At 42.1% G+C, this 20520-nt stretch overlaps 1 protein-coding gene across 6 annotated transcripts; it reads left to right on the top strand.

Moving 5' to 3' along the window:
* Positions 1-9136: 9136 nt before the first annotated feature.
* On the top strand, positions 9137-20149 carry LOC119725903 (putative GTP-binding protein 6). Of its 6 annotated transcripts, none has more exons than XM_038197501.1 (8): positions 9137-9256; positions 10026-10838; positions 12346-12435; positions 13689-13918; positions 15636-15844; positions 16682-16830; positions 18106-18264; positions 18891-20149. In XM_038197501.1, exons 1-8 carry the CDS (start codon positions 9147-9149, stop codon positions 19057-19059), a joined length of 1929 nt encoding a protein of 642 aa, XP_038053429.1. In that variant the 5' UTR covers positions 9137-9146; the 3' UTR covers positions 19060-20149. The 6 variants fall into 6 exon arrangements, with proteins under 6 accessions (XP_038053429.1, XP_038053433.1, XP_038053434.1 ...); XM_038197505.1 differs by having other exon boundaries at positions 9206-9256; positions 10013-10838; XM_038197506.1 differs by having other exon boundaries at positions 9208-9308.
* The last annotated feature ends 371 nt before the right edge of the window (positions 20150-20520 follow it).

The raw sequence follows: 20520 nt of genomic DNA, 5'->3' as shown, positions 1-20520 counted from the left end.
CGGACCCGCCGTGCGGCTGTGTGCTTGGCCGGGGGGGGGGGGGGGGGCGTTGCCGGGTTGCGCCGGCTCGGTGGTGTGACATTTTGTATAACGTTCTTTTGTTTTGAGTTGTATAAAGAGAGAGCCTCGTGTAAAGAAAGTGCATGCAAGAATAAATGGCCTAGAGCCCCGAAAACCTGAAGAATAGTGTTGTGGTTGTCCTTCGTCTGGCGTGTGACAACCCAGGACTCAGTTGACGTTACACTATACTACCTCTGCCCAGCCCAAAGACCCTGTATATACCTTTCCTATCAACACCCAACAAGGAAAGCCATCATCTGTTCGGTAGTTGTGCCAATCTGCAACTATATGTCGAACTCATCAGGAGTACTCTCTCACGATTGGAAAGATGGTGCTGTACTCAATAAAGGGAATCTTTAACTGTGTCAACTGGTGGGGAGTGCAATCAGGCAGGTATCAGACAAAAGCGCTCATGCGCTGAACAGATCTTCACTCTCCAGCGCATCAGCAAGAAATGACAAGAGTGTACTCAAGTATACCAGGTCCCCTTTGCATTCTTGCTGCTGTGTCAGGACAGATGGTTTCAGCAGTTGGTTTCCAGGTGTTAATTAACCGGCATCCGACAAGGCTGCATCCTCTCCCCAATCCGCTTTGCTTTGGAAATTGACTGGGACGGTCTTGTCATGAGGAGAGCGACGACTGACAGTTGCAGCGAATGTAGATGAACTAAACACGCGGGAGAGGGAGAGGGAGGAGTGAAGAATTCCTCCTCGCGCTCGACGCCGCCCTCTCTGCCTGAGTCCACGTAGTAGAAGTAGTACATTGTATAGTAGACGAATGACAGGGCATCAATTGGTATGAAGGAAGCAAGCTGACTGACCTTGATTTTGCTGATACATGTAGCAACGTCTCCAGGGCGTAGTGAATGCCATTGCAAAGTACAGGTGGTCTAGGCCTGTTAATCTGCGACAAGAAGACCATGAAAATATGCTGATAGGAAACCACTGGCCACCTGATGATGTCTCTTATTAGCCAGAACAAAGAACAAGTCACCAAAGGCTTCACTTACCAGGGAATTAGTTCTATCAACAACCGGGGTACAATGGACCATGAGCTGTAGACAAGGTGTGCAGCCTTCAACCAGCGTAACAAGATTTGAACAAGCAATTAAGAAGCTTACCCTAAAGACCAAGCTTATCCTTGGTCAAGGCGTTCATCGCTAGCCATCTGCAGGGTAACTTGCAGCCAAAATAGTTACCGTACCATCACGGTATAATGACTTGGCCAAAGCTAAACTTGGCCACTGAATCACTCGTGGGGTCGACGGTCCTTCGCTCATGCTGCCCCGGAACTTTGGAGCAATCTCCCACTTGAACTATGTCAAATGAAATCCCTGTCTACAATCAAATCTAACCTAAATCTAAGTCGTTTTGGTAATTACATATGTATTGTTTTTCTTTTAAAGTATGCGCCATGAGCTTCGTTTCTACAATTCTTACAATGTTTTGTCCACCTTACTCAACAGCTGTGAAACCTGGCTTCTAAAATTTAGTCAGGAAAAGAGACTTGATGCCTTTGACACAAAATGTATGAGAAAGATCTTGGGCATCAGGTGGAATGACTTCATTAACAACGAAGAAGTCCGAGAGCAGTCAAAACAACCCCAGTAGGGATATGTAGGCACCGATTAGGCTATATACATTGCAAGCCAGTGGCGTGGCCACCGGGGGGCGTGGGGGGGGGGGGGGGGGGGCGACCGCCCCCCATGAAACCTTGTCGCCCCCCAGTCACCCCCCACTGAGATTTTGAGTTTCTAAAAAAATAATCATTGATCTACATGACGCCATGGGCGTCAATCCTGGGGGGGACAGGGGGGCTGGTTCCCCCCCCCCCACTTTTTGATGGGGTGGGGGACACAATATCAAATGTCCCCCCCCCCCCAGATTTTTGAACTCGTGTCTCATTTACAGGGCCCTATTATGTACTACAATGAATCTTTTGCTTAGAAAATATTGGTTAAAGTGGTTAGAAATTGCCTCAGATAGCACCACAGAGCATATAGAATCCAAAATTTTTCGGGGCCCTTAAGCGGGCCCCGAACCCCACGCCTATAGCTCAGAATTCTGGTAGCTGATTCAATGACTCCAACCTCGAAAACAATGTTCAAAAAAGTTCTTATGCCTTTTGCTGAGAAAACCTCGAAAATTATGTTTAAATTATTATCTTTTGTGCTAAGATAATTATTGGTTAAAGTGGTAAGAAATTGCCTCAGATCACACCACAGAGCATCGAGAATCCAATTTTTTTCGGGGCCCTTAAGCGGGCCCCGAACCCCACGCCTATAGCTCCAAAAACCGATAGCTGATTCAATGACTCCAACCTCGAAAACGATGTTCAAATAATTATCTTTTGCTAAGAAAATATTAGTTGAAGCATGGAGGAAAGTGGTAAGAAATTGCTTCAGATCACACCACAGAACATCTAGAATCCAATTTTTTTCGGGGCCCTTAAGCGGGCCCCGAACCCCCACGCCGTAAAGGGCTTCGCGCTCGCATCAGTTCTGATCAAGGAATGTCCCCCCCCCAATTTTGAGAAGCGATTGACGCCCCTACATGACGCCCCCCCCCCATGAAATGTTCCAGCCCCCCTCCAGCGCCCCCCCCCCCCCACTGAAAAATTCCTGGCTATGCCACTGTTGCAAGCTTCCCCCTTCAAGGCTCGCCAACCGAGTCAAGGAAAACTATCGTCCCATTTCAAACCTGCCATATGTTTGCAAGTTATTGAGCGAGCAGTGTCTGCGAGCTGCCCAGCTAGCTGCACATATAAAAAGAAACGACTTGTTTGAGCCTTGCAATCAGCTTATCGCGCAGGACATAGCACGGAAACTGCACTTCAGTGCAAAATGGTGTGCTTATATGGCTATGGATAGGCAGGAGGCAGTTGTTCTGATCCTTTTGGACATGTCTGCTGCATTCGACACGGTGAACCACGATATATTGCTGCAACGAATGTCGGACAGACTTGGCATTACATTTGAGGCACTCAAGTGGTTCCACTCCTACCTTACCGGCAGGCTGCAGCAAGTACGCGGGAATAACTCACTCTCAGGGCCATTCCCCCTCTGCTGGGACCCATTTTCACCATCTACACCTTACCATTGCCGGAGATTTGGTAAGAAGACATGGACTTTGTTACCATTTGTAAGTGGATGACACGCAGCTTTACCTGTCATTCAAACCTTCAACCGATGCAACTGCAATTGAAGAGTGTGTTGCTGAGATTAAAGAAGTGGATGGTGCTAGCCTCATGAGCCTGTTTAGCACCATCCACTCAATGGAGATAAAACAGAATTCCTGGTTTATATTGGCACCCATCAACAGCGTGCCAAAGATTGCGGCCAAGCATTTTACATATCCCACTGTACTATCCTGCCCAAGGATCAGGCTCGCAACCTTGGAGTCATTTTTGACTCATCACTGGGTAAAAGTGCACACATCACCATGGTCTGTAAAGCTACATATCATCAGCTGTATAATATAAGACTGAACAGAAAGCACCCGGGCACTGATGAAGCAGCAGCGCGAATGCCATACATGCATTCGTCACCTCCCGGTTAGATTCGTGTATAAATGCCCTGCTGCATGGCCTTCCACAGTACGCCATATCTCACCTCCAGCGATTACAGAACATGGCTGCGAGGTTTCTTACTGGCACAAAACGCAGAGATCTAGAGCACCTTACTCCAGTTCTCAGATCTCTACACTGGATGCCTGTTATTCGCAGGATTCATACAAGCTGAGTGTTATCATCTACAAGGCCTGCCGGAACCTTGCTGATGCCATACACAACAGCCCGGTCGCTTAGGTCATTTTCTGACACAACTCTTCTCAGGGTCCCAGCAGTCAAACTGAAATATTGTAACGTAGAACGAATCTGGGGTTCTCACACGCCAGACGAAGGAAACCACAGACAATATTCTTCAGGGTTTCGGGGCTCTCCGGCCATTTATTCTTGCCACTTCTTTACACGAGGCTCTCCCTTTATACAACTCACAACAAAAAGGAACGCTACACAATCACTTTAATCACTTTTGATGGCCAGTCTTGATAATGTTCGTGGCGCAAATGAAAATAATCCAGGCACAAAATAAACATGATTCCTTGCTCTATGATGCTCCATTAATCAGCCCCCCAAAAAATTGGCGAAATAATTTTTTCCGACGTATTGACGCTATTTTGAAAGGCATGTAATCGGAAGCAAAAGGATTTTTTTATTCACCGTAATTTCTTAATTTGAAACTAACTTGTAAATGTAATTTTGATTTTTTCTTTAATTACAAAAGGGCCTACAAGATCTTCTCTCAAAAATGTTTGGGACCCTTAAAAAGCGGGCCCCGAACCCCACGCCATGGCTTCGCTGGTTGTTGAATCACAGCAAAACTTCCCCCACGGGTTTGAAAAAAATCCTGGGGAGAACCCTGGGACGGTACGAATTAATTTGGAATGAAATGTATCGATTGAGTATCTTGAATGCTTGAATAATGTTTTTATACAAATATTTTGTGAAAGAACACGCATGAGCCTGCAGAACTGAAATAAAAATTTTACAAAATAAAATTATTTCCCTACCTACCTACCTGGATTTTTTTCAAACCGTTACCGTAAACACACGATTTTTTTTGGTTTGGCCTCACTGTTCCTGTAAATCTATGTAATTTTGTGAGATCCCTGAATGCTTTTTAAATCTTAATATTAAGGTTTAACCTTAAGTTGTTTTTGTAAATCTGTGTAATTTTGTGTGATCTTTCAATGTTTTTAACTCTTTATTTTAATGTTTAACTTCAACTTGTTTTTTTAATTTGATTGTACTGCGCCTATGAGCATTATATGCTATTACCAGAGCTACTAATGAGTAATATTCACAAATTGTTCACATTGGAAAACAGTAGGACAAGTCAACACTTTTATCCATTTTATCAGTGGCGTATTCAGGGATTGTTGCAAGGGGGGGGGGTTTCATGCAGCCAAAAAACTTAAATGTAGACGGGTTTTTTTTCTCCGGACACTTGGCTTCCGTAAAGTTGGGGGGGGGGGGGGCTCGTGTCATATACTTTCAATGGAGGCGCTGTTCAAAATTCGACGATCATCAACACTGTTACAGAATAGTGTAGAAATACCGGTATTTCTATAACCCAGTTGGCTATGACAAAATTGCACGCACGGATATTATTTACAAATGTAATTATCATTATTGTTTGGGTGTCAGGGCGGGGGGGGGGGGGGTTCACATTATTTCAATGTATTTCTATGAAGAACAAAAAATTAAGACACAGCTGGGGGGGGGGGGTTGACCCCCAAAACCACTCTAGATCCGCACCTGTTCATAATATGCAAATATTAATTAGACATCAATCTGCCGAATGATGTATTATATAAATGAAGAGTAAAGTTTGTTGTTCCACGTGCACCACAAACTAATACGTGAAAAATGCCCACAAGACATATTCGTAGACTTCAGGATGCTCAAGAATATCTTGGGCTTGTTTGTTAAACAGCATACGTCTTTAGCGCATACATTATACACTAAACACGCCTTACCATTACGGCCGCCATCATGCGTCAAACCCTGACCAAAATGTTAAAAACGTACAGTGCAGCAACCCAGACTTGGTCAAAATGTCAAGCGTACGCGCCCCTTTGTTCCATGTTTGTACACAGTCTATTGATTGGCTTCTACCCACTTCGGTAGAAGCCAATCTTAGCACAGCGTTTCAGGCAATTGGCGTTTTAATTCCTAAAAACGCGCGCAGATTTGCTAACTTTTGAATCACATGTATGCACATGCTCTGCACAGGCACACACACAAACGTGTTCACCGTCGATCGTGGACGTCCTATTGTCCCTCTGTTGTTTGTACTCAACATTTTAGGAAGACTCCAATATGTTTTGTACTCGACCTCAATCGCGGACGTATGCTGGGAATCGTGGACGATATTGTTCTCTTTTGTTCTCTGGTATTTTTTACGGTTTGAAGAGATGAACACGTACACTGGCACAAGGTTCCCCTCTCTGAAAACAGGTTTAGAGGCATTTGAAGGTTAGGTTTATCGGTCGCAAAATGAAGAGAAACACTCAAGGAATCATAGAAAAAATTGAAGTTGAAAGAGTTTTCACAGTGTGAGTAAATTGATTTTTTTTCCACAGGTTTTTCTTAACTACACGAACACAAAGGAATGTCCACACTAGGTATGAACGAAGACATGGGTGCGTGGGTTGGTTATCCATTCATTTGCTCTGTTCCAGCAATCCGGGGAATCTTCCTGAAGATTGGTTGCTCGCAAATGCCACCGCCCTTCACAAAAAAGGTGCTCGGAGGGACGACCCAGGGAACTATCGTCCTGTTTCGCGGACAGCTATTATGTGTAAACTCATCGAGCGCATCCTCCACTCTCAGATTAGTAAACACCTTGATAGACATGATATCCTCATATCATTACAGCATGGACTTCGCAAAGGCCATTCATCCTCAACATCCTCAACTGGATCAGCACCTTTTTAACCCAGAGACAACAACGAGTTGTGATCAATGGAGAAGCTTATCAGTGGTAGTCTGACAGAAGGCTGTATCTGGAGTGCCTCAAGGCACAGTGCTTGGTCTGTTGTTGTTTCGTATATCTACGATCGTAGATAACTGTCATCCAACATCCGCCTATTCGCAACATCCGCCTAATGATCGAGACGTTAAAATGGGATTCCTTTGGCAGATAGGCGGAAAACACCAGACTTACCCACTTTTATAAAATTCTTAAAGAGAGTGTTTAAAACCGACCAAGCACACATTTAATACCTTATTAACGTTTAATATATTTGCATTAGTTAATTATTATTTAAAGAGGTAACTTAATTTTGTTGGCAGTTTCAGTGTGGAAAGGTAGGTAGAAATGCGGTAGAAAATGTTCAACCACTTTACTGACTGATATTTTCAATTTTTAGACGTACTAATGATTAGCTGATCCTATTGTCCAAAAAATGGGCTCAGGGGATCGGAAAATACCACAGTCTGGGGTAAGGAAAGATGAAGAAATAAAATTTAATTTGGTGTGTGCCTCAACACCTTGGAGAGACGGTATTTTAAATATTGCAAGTGCGCGAAAGTGAGCTTATACTTGTATGGAAATATGTTTACATGGTTTGCAACCACAGTGAACCTATAGATACAAGATGGCGCCATCTTGCCTACTGTGTACCCACGCGAAAGGAGAGCAAGGGCGGATCCAGAACACAATTTTGGGGGGGGGCCAAAAAAAATTTTGGTCCCCCCAAAAAGTGGGTCTAAAAAATTACGGCGTGGGGTTCGGGGCCCGCTAGGGCCCCGAAAAATTTTTGGATTCTAGATGCTCTGTGGTGCGATCTGAGGCAATTTCTGACCACTTTAACCAATTTTTTTGAGGAAAAGATGGTGGTGTACTCATTGCCTGCCTTTATTGCGATGTCACATTAAAAAAAAAAAAAAAATTGGTTTCGTTTTGGGGGGGGGGTGGCCATGGCCCCCTTTGGCCCCCCCCTGGATCCGCCCTTGAAGGAGAGTCGGTATTTTTTAATTGTAAATCTCACAAAAAGTAATTATTAAAAACCGTCATTAACGATTACAGGCTTGGCTTATTGTTATTTGAAAAAAAGTCCAAAATTTACTAACAATCCAGCTTAAATTAGAAATGACCAAATAGTACGTACCTCGCTCGAATGATAAACGGAATAATAACAGCCTTCTGGATTTTTGTTTACCTCTTCTTTTTACTTTTTAAACTTTTTTGTCTTAGGCCCGCTTCTACTTTCTAGACGGCACCCGTACCGTGTGCAATGACGTATTTTTTTCCACTCCATTATTCGATATTAACCAAAGCTAAAAATTCATTATCAGAAATTTGATTTTACCCAATATCTCAGCCAATATTGCAGCTGATGTTGACAGGAAAGGGTTTTTGATAGGCAGTAATTATCAAAGTTGATTTTAAGCCATCATATTCAAAATTAACTGTAATATTGGCTGAAATTGAATAAAACATTGGCTGAAAATCAAATTTTTGATAAACCGGCCATTTAAAATTTTCATATTTGTATGCCAGAGATACACATATTTACTTCGTGAATGGTCTTCTAATGATACCTGACGCTCAAAGCATGGGTTTAGACACCTTACTTGCCTGTGTAGTTATGTGCTATATTGGCCGAGATATGCCAAAAACATGATTTTCCAGTATTAGCGGCACTAATTTGCATATTCCTATGCCACAGACACATGTGGTCACTTCCAGAAAAGTTTTATTGTGATCTCTGACCTTGACATTATGGGTTTAGACACCAAATTCGCTCAGTTATCTGCAATATTGGCTGAGATACAGTGAAAAATAGATTTGTCGGTAATGGTGGCACTAATTTGCATAAAAACAATACGTGGGACAATTTTTTTGAATTTTTTTAACATAGCAAATCGTTTTCTACGCATTTTTTTTCTGACCTAGAGACGTTGATTAGAAATTGATTTTCCGAGGGTGCACGATACCCCCCTTTTCCGACTGAACTATATCACATTCAACCCTATTGTTCGAGCTGTCCATCTAAAAGTTTTGATAAAAACTTGCCTTAGGCCAAAACAAAAAGTCTCCGGTTTCTGGTATGGAGCTTGCCCAAAAGTGGTGCGGCGACGCGGCTTTTTTTTTTACCTGTTTTTTTTGCTTCAAATGTCGACTGATGACTGCAAACGGTGCCCGACTAAACCCCCAAATATATGGGGGTCCACAGAGGCCATATAAAGCTTATTCTCGATCATAACCCCATCTAAAAATACGTTAGAATTGTGCAGCAGCAGGATTCCAGTCAAACCAGTGAGTTTGGCGGTTTTGAGTCATCATCTTTCATTGAAAAAAAACCTTTTTCATTTTGCCGACGCGCATGGCTACGGCGACGCACGTGCATACCAGAAACCGGAAACTTTTTTTTTGGCCTTACCCAATATGAAAATATATTTAATGTGGATTTTCTTTAAAATAATGGAGAATGTAAGTCGTCCACGCCTATGCATGCTCAAACAATGACATTGACAGCGCGGCTTTCATTCCGATAGTTTCTCCGTGCCTCGCGCGATGCATGATGATGATGAGCCGCGGCCGCGCTGTAGTTGGTCAAGAGCGCCCTCAGTCGACGGTAAACGACGAGAGACGGCCGAGTGCGAGACGCCTGAAGTTAACGAAATTTGTGTAAATTTCACATTTTTGTTTGACGTTTGAGAAATTTCAACCCACTCTAGAGGTACAAATCCTCATCCAGATAATACTTGTGAAATATTGAGGCCAAACATTTCGCGACAGCAGAGTTTCGAGGTCAGAAAAAATTGAGAATGTGCTGCTACAGCAACTTCAATTGGTCTTAGTAACTCTTACTCTTCAGGCATGTTAGGCCTAGCGCCTAAAGGCTAACGGTTTGTAAAAAACCTTACAGTTCTGTAGTCCGAGTAACTTGGACCCAACTTAGGCCTAAAAAAAAAGTGTTATGTTGGCGTAACCCGACCGACCCTAAAAATGCGGCCGACCCTGGATATTTTTTTTGGAAGGGAAGAAATATAATTAAAATAAATAGAAATGAATTTTAAATACGTTTTGAAACCATTTCTGACCGTTTCTCCTCAATTGTATGACGATAGCGCGCGTGGAACTTTGGAGTGCACAATGTTTTGCACCTTCCTCTCCATGACACAACGAACATGCAGAATATCGCGCAGGCCTACGTACAGGCAGTGCGCGTGCGGAGATCGATGCACCATGCATGCTAGACTTGGCCAAGTCTGGGTTGCGCTCGGTCTGTGCCTATAGTAAATCCACTCACAGCGCATATCGCATACGTACATGTTATTTTCAAGTGATGCAGCAACCCATATGTACGTTGTGTATTTATAAGCTACACTTAATTTGTTTTCTCTTAAATGTTGAAACAATTTTTTTGGCAAACTCTTTCAGTTTTCCTTCACAGAATAAGACTGCTACACATTGTCACTATCATGACTATGTCAGCTATCACGAAGATCGTGACAAGAACAGTCAATGTTACTGTAAGAGACACGCTGACTCTATGTACATCCATCACACGTGGCCAAGGTTTCCCATGCATCCCCCTTTATGCTTGCCATGGCAGATTACTGGGCCATCTTTCTCCCAGCCTAAACAGAACAGTTGGTGCGTTCCAGTGTCATGCTCACTGTAAGATAAGCTGGTCGGTAACGGGTACAGCTGTGCATCTGCCATGGGTAAGAGCAGCATTGGCATGGTTCCCTAAGTCGTCATACCAAACAACTCATGGTGTGTATCGAAAGCACAAGAAAACGAAGGAGCACCGGACTACTGAAAGTTTAGGGTCAGATATAAGAACTATTGAAGATGACATGGATGATGATACATCAGAATGGGATGCGATCCTCTTGCAAGAGGAGCATATCTCAGAGGACCTTGACCCGCCTCCTGTGGGAGGCCATCGCTTCCTTGTACTCCAGCCTGACCTTAAAATCAAAGGTTCCAAACATGGACAGGTTTCGAACCCCCAGCTGCAACTGGAGGAGTCCATGGCCTTGATTGAGACCATTCCGGACTGGACGGTAGTTGAGGGATTGGTGCAAGGGGTCAAGGAGCCAGCTAAGAAGTCAGTCTTTGGCAAGGGAACTCATGCCAAGTTGACGGAGATGATCCAATCCAGTCCTGAGATTACAGCTGTCTTCGTGAGTGTGGAGAAGTTGAGTGCATTACAACAAAAGGAGTTGGAGGAAGCATGGGGGGTGCAGGTGTACGACAGGTGGGAACATTGACTCTGTATACATCATTTACATTGTAGCATCTAAACTGTGCACTTCTCACCCTTTGAAAAAACACACTGAAGTTGTTGAATTTTCACACTACACATTTAATGATGCCAATTAAACCATATCTTGGATGAATGCTATATTTTAGGCTCCAGTCTCACCAGGCATTCACATGGGCATGGTCAAGTTGTTCAGTTACAAATGCATTATTTTCTGGTGTCACAAATGACAGGAGCCTTATGTATAACTGGATACAGCAATGCTTTGACTGTAGGTGATTGATAAGCCACTTGCATGTTTTTGTCTTTTGACTGAATTTGACTAGTCAGAGTGCTACCTGTTCCTTGCTCTTTGCTTGAAATATGAGCTGACTGTTGGTGACTAGCCTGTGTTAAAGGCATGACAGGGGAAGAGGATTATTTTGTTGACTGTCTGTGACTGTTCAGACACTAGGAGAGTTAATTCTTGCAAAATCCTGTCAAACCAATGGGTGCATTGCAGAGGTGGCAGCAAGTCATTTTTTGCAAGTCCAAGTCAAGTCACAAGTCATTGTTTGCAAGTCCAAGTCAAGTCACAAGTCATTAGGTCCAGTCACAAGTCAAGTCACAAGTCATTAGGTCCAGTCACAAGTCAAGTCACAAGTCATTTGGTCTAAAAACAAGTCGAGTCACAAGCATCTTTTTCCAAGAACACGTCAAGTTGCACATTATTTTGTCCAGCTGTAATAAGCTAAAAGAATTAACCTGGCGTGAACTTAAGAGTTATTTTGAACATGCCTCCTTAATTCCCCTTTTTCAATGTGTTGCAATTACTATTCTTGTAGTTTATCACATATCTGTCAGATATTAGCCCTTTGTATACTTTAATAAATTTACTTTACATTGTAGAAATAAATGTTGAGATGACCGTGAAAAAAAGACTTCCTCACTTGATTACATGTAGTATACTAACACTTCATTGTTCAATTTTCATGTATACCAATGGGTTAGGCTATCCGGTATTTTACATGCAATTGACAAAGGCCTGCTTTCTTTTCATGAAAGGTTCCTTTCAAAGTTTGTTCAACCAATACATTAAGCAAGAGACAATTGGTCATTGAAAACTGTAGTTTGTTGTGACAGTCTTATTGAAAACTTTTGAAACTAGTGGGAACTATTCATTTTACTGGATTCAGTCACTGAGGTCTATTTTCTGGAATGAAACAGCTAATTAAAAGTATAATAGCTTAATTAAAGTGTATTGGATCGCTCGAGTAGCGTCTGACTTGGGTTGGTATCAAGTCATTGTTTGCAATCCCAAGTCAAGTCACAAGTCATTGTTTGCAAGTCCAAGTCAAGTCACAAGTCAAAGCTGGTATTTACAAGTCAAGTCACAAGTCACAAAAATAGCGGCTCGAGTCCGACTCGAGTCCAAGTCACATGACTCGAGTCAGCAACTCTGGTGCATTGTAAAACAACTGAGAGTAATGTATGTTCTTTATATTGTGTGTGATATCAACAGATATGGTGTAGTACTTAAGATCTTCAAGGATCATGCGAGGACTAGAGAGGCCAAGATGCAGATTGCCCTCGCTGAGATCCCATACCTCAGGTCAGTTACATGTCCAGCAAAGACATTGGCTTCTCACTGCATTTGTTATGAGACCTTCAGGCAAAATGAGACAGAACTGGGCAGAGGTCAAAATGAGGATTTACGGGTATTAAAAAAGGGAATAAAATTCTCCTTATCAATACTGTTTGTTGAACATTTGGACTTTCCATTGACAGGTTGTGGCTGTTTATAAAGTTCGCATTGATTGACATGTCAAAAAAATTAAAATGCTGAGAAAAAGTCTTTAAAGTTTAGACCGTGGAGATGAAAGATGCCAATTGTTTTTCTTTGAAACACTTTTATTCCATGATTTTTATGCTGTTTCTTTAAAGTATGAGAAGTAAACATGAAGATTACAAATATCGAATTATTACTGAAAATTGTAAAAAAGGTCCACTACTGCCTGCGCCCAGTTCCATCTCATTTTGTCAGAAGCCTCACATATTATTGGAACCAGTGGGACTGTAGATTCATTGGTTGTGCTGCACAGTACTTGGTAGGATTCAAACTGGGTATATGGAGTTGTTACCTATTTTTCTATGATGAAACAGGATCCTCTCGATAGTCTGAGGGTTTGATAGTCTGAAGGCATTGATCTGAAGGTTCGATAGTCCAAAACACACCAATTTCCCATAACCGGGGGTTCATTACTCCAAAAGTGAATTAAGGTTCATTAATCCGAGCATTTGATGAGATAGTCCAAAGGTTCGTTAGTCCAAAGGTTCATTTGTCCGAAGGTTCACCTGTCTGAAGTTTCAGGAGTTTTTCAGGAGTACGAATTAAGAATAAGGTTAATTAGTCTGTCAAAAGTCTGAAATTAAAACAATGTTCAGAAGTCCCAAGGTTCATTAATTTGAAAAGCATGCAAGGTTCAGTAGTCCGAATTGACAGTAAGGTTCGATGTTGTCAATTCTGACTGTTAAGCCTCATTGATTTAGACTATCGAACCGCATCGTTATTCGGACTATCTAATCTTGTGGTATATTCGGACTGTCTAACCTTATCGTTTATTCAGAATATCGAACCTTCAGACTTCTGAACCTTCTGAATAATGAACCTAATGAACCTTCAGACTAATGAACCTTTGGACTATTGTTCCTTTGGAGTACTGAACCTTCCGACTATCGAACCCTCAGACTATAGAGAGTAAAAGATACAACATGGCATACCGGTACTCCTATGGTAATTATCATAACATTGGTTAAACCACTATATTCCCCACCTCTCCTTGTTTCAATATTTCCTTTATACAGGTCCCGTCTCCGCAACGAATCCAGCAGCATGGATCAGCAAAGGGGCGGGCACTCCTTCATCAGTGGGGGAGGAGAAACCTACTTGACTGTCAGGCAGCGAGTCCTGAAAGAACGGGAACAGAAGGTACGCAAAGCCTTGGATCAACTCAAGAAGAAACAAACTTTACTACGCAGTGGCAGGACCAAGAAGAACTTTCCAGTGGTGTCAGTGGTGGGATACACAAATGCAGGTATGTTGATTTGCTGGTGTCAGCAGGTCAGTTGTTGAATACATGTACCGTAATTTCCTGCGGATAAGGCGCGCGGCGGATAAGGCGCAGGTCCCTAAAATCACCCCAAAAAAATTCAAACGCCAACAGATAAGGCGCACCGCCGCATAAGACGCATGTTTGACCGCACACAGAAGAACACCAGGCGTCACCCGGTGTCGGTACAGCGCCACAAAGGGGCCATTGTGTTGCCTTAGAACGATCACACTATTCGGAGGATGAATTAAGCCGTGTCCGCACTGGATTTTTTTTTGGAAGGTTTTACCGAGACGATAGTAAAGTGAGAAATGGTCAAATGTGACCACTGTCCGCACTTGGACTTTCGACACGGGAAAATTTACCCAGACCGCGTGGGAGAAGTAACCGAGCTGTCACAGTGTCAGTATAATTACTCACCGTACACAGAAAACAAATTGCCGATCACATTTTCAGCCGCCGATACGCACAGTAATATTACACACGCCATTTGCATGCACAACATAATCGTTTACACGATATTATTTCATCTTGACACGCTAAATCTTGACGAAAAGGCCTGTAATTCTGACGCATTTGTGATGCACGTCGTCGAAGCCATGCCGCTGTACGATGTTCCGTGCGGCAGCAGTGCCATCAGTATTCGTTGGTTCCCATCGCATGCTTACAGAATCGAAGCTATGATGTGGGCCAGGAACCAGTGACTACGGCCTACGTACGGTACCGGACCATGATGTTCCGTGCATGACTACAGTAGCGTATCAGGACGAATTTGGATCGTAGAAAATAACATACATCGGTGGAGAAAGAGAATTTCCGCAAATTAATTCTCAGAACGTGATCTCTCTTCTCTGTGTATGTATTTGTCCGTTGAAATATATATTTTAACGAGATTTTACCGCTCGGACTTGATGATACACCGCAGCGTGTTTCTACAAAATGTTCGGCCACACGTGCACTGAGGTTCGTGCGGTCTCTGTATGCATAACATGGTGCTCGGGCCGGAAGTACGCTTTCCTGAGCCGCTTTTACCGACTCGCACTGTTTTCATCTTGATCTTCAGGCTTGCAGACTTCGAAGATATCCTGTACAATAAACACCCTCAACGTTCACACAATAGAACTTGAGTGAATGCGATTTCCAAACGTTTAAGTAATTCTGATTGCAGCATTTTCGGAATGAAAAAACGGCCACAAAGAAAAACGTTTGTATGACGGCATTGTTGGAACGAAAGCACGATCACTAAGGGGGATCAACGCATTGCGGCATTGTTGGAATGAAAGCACGATCATGGGGGATCAACACATCGCGGCATTGTTGGAATGAAAATACGGTCACAATGTCTGGAGAGTTGAGCCTTGGTTGACCGCATTATGGATTGCGGCATTGAAAGAATTCTTCACACAAAGACCGTCACTTTGAACTCAAGCGACACCAGATAAGGCGCACCTGTAGATAAGGCGCAGCGATGTTTTTGTGGTCTAGAAAGTCAGATGAGACGCGTCTTATCCGCAGGAAATTACGGTACACAGATTCTGTTATTTGATATTCAATTGATTTATTGGTGTCAGTGGTGGGATAAACATGTTATACCATACCGTTTAGGGGATACAGTAGTTCCTAGTCTGCTTAGAACAGCATGTTGCGTTCAGGTACAAGCATTGATAAAACATTGTCTTGACCATCATTTGTGCTATATCAGGAAAAACCACTCTCATTAAGGCACTGAGTGGAGATGCTACCATGCAACCCAAAGACCAGCTATTTGCAACGTTGGATGTGACTGCACATGCCGCTACACTGCCCAACAGAATGCCCGTCATTTATATGGACACTGTTGGCTTCATATCAGCCTTGCCTCATAATCTGGTTGCTTCTTTTGCTGCTACTCTAGAAGATGTTTTGCTCTCGGTGAGTTACATTTGTATCAAATAGTTTTTTCCTTTTAGTAAATCCTTGAAACTCACCGTGCAAAGAGTTAATGTGAATTAACTTTCCATGGATATCTCAACAGTCCATTCCATGAAATAGCATTTTGTATGTAACACCTAAATAGATCCTTGTCATGTGATTGGTGGAATTTAGTCACATGACATTTAATCATTTGCCCCATTTCATTGACAAATATTCCATTAAACATGTACTGTAGGTCGGATCTTCAACTCTTCAATGATATGGACGTAAAGGTAGAGTTTATCATTTGAAGCTATCCAAAATGTAACAGACAAAATTATTTTAAACATAGTAATGGCAATAAATTAAACTCCCTGCGAAATTATTCTTTGTGGCAGGCTGTCATTTTGAAGAAAACAATAAAAGAAGGCCTTTTCCAAAAATGCATCTACTGATGCATTTTTGAAAATTTCTGGAAGCAGTTGGTCGGCAATTTGGTGAATTCGTGCATGGGTGGGCGCAAGCGTTGACACGACGCACATATGCTGCAATTGGCTGAATGAGAACGTGTCTAGGACGCTGATTTCGGGCGCAATTCAAAACATGACTCTGCAACTTTTGAATTGAAATCGAGATCCTAGAATATTTTTTTCAGAATGTACAGCATTCACAGAGCTAAAAGTTTGTCAGGTTAGTTGATAAACACCCATCTTTAGATTTTTAGAACTTTTGTAGCTTTAAAAAATGCACCAAGGCAGGCCAACACTTTTACATTTTGGTTCAAAACTGGAGAAAAGGGAAGGCACAAGTGTGATTCTCACGCTGTGTTTCATGTATTTTTATAATTTGTATCAGGATGTGATTGTACATGTTCGGGATATCAGCCACCCAGACACAGTATCACAGAAGCTTAACGTCCTTCAAGTGTTGACAGAACTTGGTGTGTCCGATTCACTCATTGATAACATGGTGGAAGTCTGCAACAAGGCAGATAAACTCCAAGAGTAAGTCTATTCAGTTATTATTCCAAACCTTTACTGACCATAGGGTCTTCACAATCATGAGTACTAGCCCTGCTAGTCATTATAGAAATGACACCCAACGGCTGGCAGGATGATACGTAGTATAGTCACCAAAAAGTCATCATAAGCAAGTTTCATCACAATTTCACAACTCATTCAGACATCATCTCAGCCATATCTCAGCAGTCTAAGTCAATCAAATCGTCATCAGCACCACGAACCGACACTCACGCGCAAGTAGGTGTCAGTTCGTGAAAACCACACGATCAACAATCGACACTGATACAAAATAGGAAGATTCTTTGTTTTCACGAACTGACAAAACAATGACTGACACCCAAGCATAATGCTGTAATACAGAACAGAGAAAAACATTTTGAAAAGTTTTACACAAATTTAATCCATTCATATACTTGTGTGCTTTCTCAAAAATTTAATTAAAAAGTGTTGTGATTGGTGAAAATAAGGCAAGTGTCCGTTCGTGAAACCGAAAATGTAGGGGATGCACTCTAAAAGTGCCGCACTGTGGAGGATGTCAGTTCGTGAAACCCTAAATAACCCGGTTCTGTAAATACACGCGCGTGCAGTGCACACACACGCAACTGAGTGTCAGTTCGTGGTGCCAATTACGTAAAATCAGCAGCAGATTTCACAAAACTTTACGCAGTGGCACAAGTCCACTTGCGCCACAGTTTATTGTCCCAGTAATTGCTGCATTTCACACTGCGCAACATTTAGTTATGACAATTTCACAAAAGTTTCATAGTGCATAAGTCCATGACTTATTCAAGTCCATGAATAAACAAAATCATACACAAGCAGATTATTTAAAACGTTGTGCAGATACTCCAAATTTCAAAAAATCATTTGTAACTGTATAAATGCACCCCTTGAGTGTTAAAATCAATATATCTCACATCATAGCAGTCAACAATTGCTAATTCATACGTTGGTCACAATGAAGACGAGTTAAGGGCAATACACCAATTATCTCTCTTCACACGCCACCTAAAGACCCACCTCTTCAATCAGTTTCTCTCTTACACATAATGACCTCTACCTTCACACACACACACACACTGACTTTCACTGACCGGCGTCTTTGAATGACTGTTATTGTCAGATACTGTGCGCCTTACAAATGCTTTGTTATTATTATTATTATTATTATTTTCCTTTTTACATATGGATATGATTGTACACATAATTGGTATGCACACCTGATGAAATCTACATGTATCTGTATTCTGTGTGCAGGCCTATGGGAAGTGAACATGAAGCATGTGGAATTTTGGTGTCTGCTGACAAGGGTGATGGTTTGGATAAACTCAAGGACTGTATTCAGGACAAGTTACTAGAGGTAACTGATATCATACCCTGCCAGCTGGAGATACCAATGAGTGGTCCTCATCTTAGGTAAGACAATCATATCATACCTCAATCACAAGTCAATCCCTTGTCAACACTTAAGTTAATCACAAGTCAACCACAGGTCAACTACAAGTCAACCACAATTCAGTCGCAAGTTAATCATAAGTCCACCAGTAGCTTGTCAAATTACAAGTCTAAGTACCCGGTGATTAACAATGAAACAGGCATGCGGTTGAGGTGTCACAGTTAGCATGGATGGCTTGTGACTTGGAGGACTTCATTCGTCACTGTTTTCACAAATTGACACACATGCGCTTTGTGCTGTCAGTTTGTGAAAACTGCGTAATCAATAATTTCGGTTTCATGAACTGACACACAGGTGTGCGCGTGCACTTCGTACACTGACGCGTAATAGAATGATTTTGGTTTTCTCGAATAAGCACAAGCATGTGGTAGAATTACAATTGGGGAAAAAATGCTTTGAAAGGGTTTCACACGAATTCACTCCATCCGTACACTTGTGGGCTTTCACATTTTAAACCTATATTATTATAAACCTTTTTACTGTGCCAAATTGAAGATCTTGAAAAATACTGGGAATTTGATAAAAAAATGTCCTCATTCTTTCTGACCTTGTGCATTTCTTCTGGTTTGTCCAATGTTGATGACAGCTGGTTGTACAAAGAAGCCACAGTGACATCTACCGAGGCTGTTGAGACTGACCATGATGCCCACACCATGATAGTCAATGCTATCATGAATGCTGCAACATTTGCCAAGTTCCGGGGAAAGTTTGGCGATCTGCGCAAACCAGCTAAGAGCAATTTGTCTTCATTTTGAAAATTCCAGTGGATTTTCCTGTCGTCAAATTCTGCAAGAAACCCTGTTCAGTAAACTCCGGCCAAGTCGACATCGTACAACTCGCCAAATCGCTCAAGGTGGCTGTCTAACGAAAGTCCCGATCGTCTCTAATGCATTTCCATTGAAATTTTTATTTTTAAGTTGGCTTTTGTAAGTCACCATTTGGCTAAATTTGGTGTGTTACTCGCGGTCCCCTTTCCACAAAAAGCACAACAAAATCCTTTGTTTAACTTGCCATTTAAAAAAATCAAACATTGGCATGGACTTCTTGCACTGCGATCGGCAACATGTTCCACAGTGTGCGCAATCAAAAAGGGGTTTCTCCAATACTGCATCTATCGTGAGCACATCAATTCCATGTACCCCTCTAGTCCTGCACGCATGTGCTAGGTCTATTTTGGGCGTCGTCTTATTGAACGATGCAGTCAATGTGCGTATTCAATTTGCAATATGTTGTACACGTACGTTTCGTTTATGGACAGTACGTTCAATACTCTGCGCGTATAAATGTACACATACATGGTCTCCAGTACATGGAATGCTACGAAATACCCCAGCCTGTGATGATAAAAATCAAGTATTAATTTGTTGGAATCAACTCAAGCCATAAGGAGATAAACCAAGGTAAATCGAAGCCAAACGTATTGCAACAAATCATGTGCATAGGCCTTGCATGTAAGTTGGCAAAATGACAACTTTAAATACAGCAGGTGGTGGCAATCGTGTACGTTGTCACAAATGTGCAGGTCCCAAGAGTGCCGACTTGGCCAGGCTTAACTGTATTATTTAGATATAAAATGTACTTTTTGTCTGGGCTCCCAAAATTTTCACTGACCTGTCCAAGAAAAAAAATTCCAGGCATATTCAGAGCGAGTTTCCTCATAAGCCCACTCAGTACCTTACAGTATTGACATGTATTCATTCATGTACATGTACTTACCAATTATTGCATCTTCGTGTGAGATTAAGCTTTCTAAACCAAGTTATATATTTTTGTAACACCTGATTCATCTGTGATTAAATCAATACGATCAAATCAAATAAAGACTGAATTGTTGCTGATTTTGGATTTGTTTGGACATGTACCACATTGTTTTTAGATTTTGTGGTGTATATTCTGGGGGGGGGGGAACTTGAACACACTGTGAAACTGGCCCCATTCTTTTATATTGTTTTTTTATTACAAGATAAAATGTTCTCCAATGAGCTACAAAAGTCACCTGGTAAGAATTAGATCTGATAGATTACTGGTGCAAGTCATATGATGCATGCAATATTGTAACGTCGTCTATGAGCGGTCACAGGGATCATACACAGCAAATCAGAGAATTCAGACCAAGGGGCATCTACGGTAACGGCCGGAATGATGACATTCAGTTAGACATAATAACTTATTGGGATCGACGAGAGGTGAACTGCGTACATGTATAGCGGATTGGT

The sequence above is a fragment of the Patiria miniata genome, unplaced genomic scaffold (assembly GCF_015706575.1).
Source record: "Patiria miniata isolate m_02_andy unplaced genomic scaffold, ASM1570657v1 HiC_scaffold_19, whole genome shotgun sequence".
In the NCBI taxonomy this organism is placed as follows: domain Eukaryota; kingdom Metazoa; phylum Echinodermata; class Asteroidea; order Valvatida; family Asterinidae; genus Patiria; species Patiria miniata.
The sequence above is the reverse complement of the archived record's forward strand: the minus strand, read 5'-3'. Positions and strand labels throughout refer to the sequence as shown.